Below are 4,088 nucleotides of genomic sequence, written 5' to 3'. Positions count from 1 at the left end.
CAATCCAACCTGCCCTCACGGACACCTGTCCAACTCTATCCCACGTACAAACGACCTCTTCCAACGACCCCCCGCCCCACCCTTTGTGGTTTTTTTAAATATGTGAGGCAGCGTGGTGGAATCAGGCTCTCGTCAAAATAATCAAAGTTAAGAAACTTGCATTTTTCCGCAGGTTTATGAATTTTTATTTAAAAAATTGTTTTCTGGCTCAACACCTTTCATGCCCATTGAAGAACTCATTTCTGTATGGATTTTTCTGAGAAATGTTGATTAAAGGCACGCAAAATGTAAATTTTTACTTGCCACGCACTCTTAAGCTAAGGAAAAGACTAATCTGAGGCGGCCAATTTCTCACTAATTTTACCTCTGAAAACAGGTGACCTCCACATCCTTCTTTCGCAAATATCTCGACTTGTATTCAAAATAAATTGATCTTTTTTCATTTAAAAAAAGGCAGTTGAACAAGCTTTAAGATGACATCAATAACTCTACATGCCCAAAAATTGACGAGAGCCTGATTCCACCACGCTGCCTCACATATGATAATAGCACTGTTCAGGACGTCCACTTGTCTAAGAGTAAGACAACCTCTTGTCTCTTGTCCCCTTGACAAAGGTTGGCCGTCTTTGACGATTTCGAATGTGTTTTGTGTAAGTGCGTGTGTGTATGTGTGTTTTTGTGTGTGTGTTTGTATGTGTTTGTATTTGTGTGTGTGTGTGTGTGTGTGTGTGTGTGTGTGTGTGTGTGTGTGTGTTGTGTGTGTGTATTTGTGTGTGTTCTGTAATGGGTGCGTGTATTTGAGTGTATAGTCTAGTACAAGATGTATATAGTATAATATCCATTAGTTGAAGGTTTTCCTGATTTTGCTCCGGCTGTTGCTGTTGCTGCTGTTGCTGTTGCTGCTGTTGCTGTTGCTGCTGTTGCTGTTGCTGTCACTGTTGCTGTTGCTGTTGCTGTAAACACTAGAGCTGTTCTCTGTCTCGCTCTCTAATATACACAGATCCTGAGACACAGATTATTATTATTTTACGCTCTGTCTGTCTGTTTGTCTGTCTGTCTGTCTGTCTGTCTGTCTGTCTGTCTGTCTGTCTGTCTGTCTGTGTCAGACTTTTTCTCGAATGTTCCACCGTGACGTCACGGTCAGTCTGACTGCTGGGCCGGAAATGCTTTGATGTGTTACCGTCGAAACTGCTGGGGAATTAATTACACGATATCAAAGTCGTAAATAGATTACCAGTGAAAAACAGTGAGCCTTGTGTCATGTTCTGCTCTGTCGTTCTTCTAGGCGCTGTCTATGTCTACTCATTTTCTGATAGCTGTTACATATATGAGGAAGCGTGGTGGAATCAGGCTCTCGTCAAAATAATCAAAGTAAAAAAACGCGCATTTTTCCGCAAGTTTGGGAATTTTTATCAAATTTATGTTTTTTGGCCCAACACCTTTCATGCCACTTAAAGAACTCATTTCTGTGTGGATTATTCTGAAAAACCTAAATTAAAGGGGCACAAAATGTAAATTTTCAGTTACCACGGACTCTGAAACTAAGGAAATAACTAATCTTTGGGAGCCATTTTCTCACTAATTTTACCTCTGAAAACAGGTGACATCCATCTCCTTCTTTCGCAAATATCTCGACTTGTATTCAAGATCAATGGACTTTTCCCCCATCCAAATAAAGACAAGTGAACAAGCTTTAAGATGATACCAATAACTCTACATGCCCAGAAATTGACGAGAGCCTGATTCCACCACGCTGCCTCACATATATTTTGTTCCAGGCCCTGTCCATGAACCTGGGCGGTGCGCCCGCGGGGCCGGCCGGGACGGGGAAGACAGAGACCACCAAAGACCTGGCCAAGGCGCTGGGCCTGCTGTGTGTGGTCACCAACTGTGGCGAGGGAATGGACTATAAGGTTTTAGCTGCTTTTTGTTTGTTGTTGTCAGTTGTTTTTGTTTTTTCTATGGACTGTAAGGTTCTGCTTTTCCTTTTTGTCGTGGGGTTTTTTATTTTTAGATATGGACTATGAGATTCTGCTTTTTGTTTGTTGTGGGATTTAAAAAAATTTTTTTGGGACTTTAAGGTTCTGCTTTTCCTTGTCGATTTTTCCCAAAAAATATGGACTCTAAGGTTCTGCTTTTTGTTGTTGTCGTCCATTGTAAAAAAAAAGAAAAAAAGACTATTTACTTGTCTTTTCATATTGAATTTTAATTAGAGTAATATGTGAAGCGTGGCGACAAAATGAGTTACTTCTTGAATCCAAGCCTTATTGAAATAAATACATCACGCTATTTGGTGAAGTTTTTACAATTTATAAGTATCGAATAATAAATGGCACGTTATACAAAAAGAATGTGGCATCAATAGAAAATCTACTAATCTGACCCTATAGTGTGGACTTTTGGATAATATTTCCGTTTGTGGATTGCGAGAAGTAACTCATTTTGTCAGCACGCTTCACATATATAATTTCCCCCTCGACATCCTAAGGATACCAGAAGAAGGAAAAAGTAAAGTAAAAAGAGAGTAATACATAATTGGAATGTGTGTGTGTACCTGCATGTCGTGTTGTTACGGTCCTGTACAACCGAGTAAAATTTCCCTCCGCGATAATAAAGTATTACCTTATCTTATCTTATCTTATCTTATCTTATCTCATCTTATCTTTTTTTATCTTTTCTTTTCCAGTTCTATTTGATATTATTTCAACGATTATTTATTTGTTTGCTTGTTTTGTTATTTTGTTTTTGCTTCTTTCTCAAAGGTTAAATGCTCCGATCGATAGCTTTTAGATACAGCTCTCACCCTGCTCTAACAGCCACTTGCGGGTGTTTGGCGGGTGCTCTGGTGTGGTTTGCTCCTTCTTTCCCATCAAACATCTATCGTCCTTATCTCCCCTCCTTCTTTTTTATGTTTGTTACTCTCTTGTAACACCTCTAATCTTCTGGCGCTCATACGACCTTATGCAGTTGCGAGCGCCGTAAAACCTCTACTAAAAAAAAACAACCATCTATCGTCCTTATCTCCCCTCCTTCTTTTTTATGTGTTTGTTATTCTCTTGTGTCACCTCAAATCGTGGGTGTTTGGCGGGTGCTCTGGTGTGGTTTGCTCCTTCTTTCCTATCAAACAGCTATCTTCTTATCTCCCCTCCTTCTTTTTTGTGTTTGTTACTCTCTTGTAACACCTCTAATCTTCGGCACTTATATGACCTTACTGTGTTGCAAGTGCTGTAAAACTCTTACTAAAACAAAACAATAAGTACCACTTGACCAAGACAACCACCCGTACACCCGGCCACCTCCCACTCTTCTTTCCTTTCCCTTGGTTGTTTCTGTCTCTCTGTCTGTCTGTCTGTCTGTCAGTCAGTCTGTCTTTCTATTTTCTCGCACATTAATAAAATATGAGCGTTATGGAGCCGGCGTGTTTTAGTTACTAAGAGTTTTACGGCACTCGCAACACAATAAGGTCATGAAGTGCCGACGATTAGAGGTGCTACAAGAGAGTTAGAAACACGAGCGAGGAGGAGGGGAGAGAAAGACGATAGATGTTGTTTGATAGGAAAGAAGGAGCAAACCACACAGGAGCACCCGCCAACCACCCACACCTGCGTGTTTCTCCGCTCTCAAACAGAACAAACGAAAATGTTTTTTAGTTTTAGTAGAGGGTTTTACGGCGCTCGCAACTGCATAAGGTCGTATGAGCTCCAGAAGATTAGAGGTGTTACAAGAGAGTAACAAACATAAAAAAAGAAAAAGGGGAGATAAGGACGATAGATGTTTGATAGGAAAGAAGAAGCAAACCACACCAGAGCACACGCCAACCTCCCACTACGAAAATGTACTGCATCATAATCATAATTTTTGTCCCCGAGTATTACTCTATAAATAGGCTGTTTTGTTCTGACGGGATTGTCCCGATCCCCCCCCCCCCCCCCCCGCCCCAGAAGTTGTCTTTAGGCCATTCCTAAAGGTGGGATATTATTAACATGTTCTTATGCACAGTAGAATTGTAATTGGGCTGATTTATCAATGCCATGGTCATACTAAGCCGGAACAACATAGGGGGAACTTTTTTTTTTATATAACGCAAC

The 4,088-nt window shown here is 40.6% G+C and overlaps 1 protein-coding gene across 1 annotated transcript in view; it reads left to right on the top strand.

Moving 5' to 3' along the window:
- Positions 1–1,758: 1,758 nt before the first annotated feature.
- The window catches only part of LOC106013749 (dynein heavy chain 10, axonemal), a 12,594-nt gene continuing 10,264 nt past the window's right edge, over positions 1,759–4,088 (top strand). Inside the window, exon 1 of the mRNA XM_035973425.1 lies at positions 1,759–1,913. Within this exon, the coding sequence (XP_035829318.1) occupies positions 1,788–1,913 (126 nt within the window). The 5' untranslated portion in view covers positions 1,759–1,787. The remainder of the gene's footprint in view (positions 1,914–4,088) is intronic.

This window comes from Aplysia californica, unplaced genomic scaffold (genome assembly GCF_000002075.1).
Source record: "Aplysia californica isolate F4 #8 unplaced genomic scaffold, AplCal3.0 scaffold01217, whole genome shotgun sequence".
Taxonomy (NCBI): domain Eukaryota; kingdom Metazoa; phylum Mollusca; class Gastropoda; order Aplysiida; family Aplysiidae; genus Aplysia; species Aplysia californica.
The sequence above is the reverse complement of the archived record's forward strand: the minus strand, read 5'-3'. Positions and strand labels throughout refer to the sequence as shown.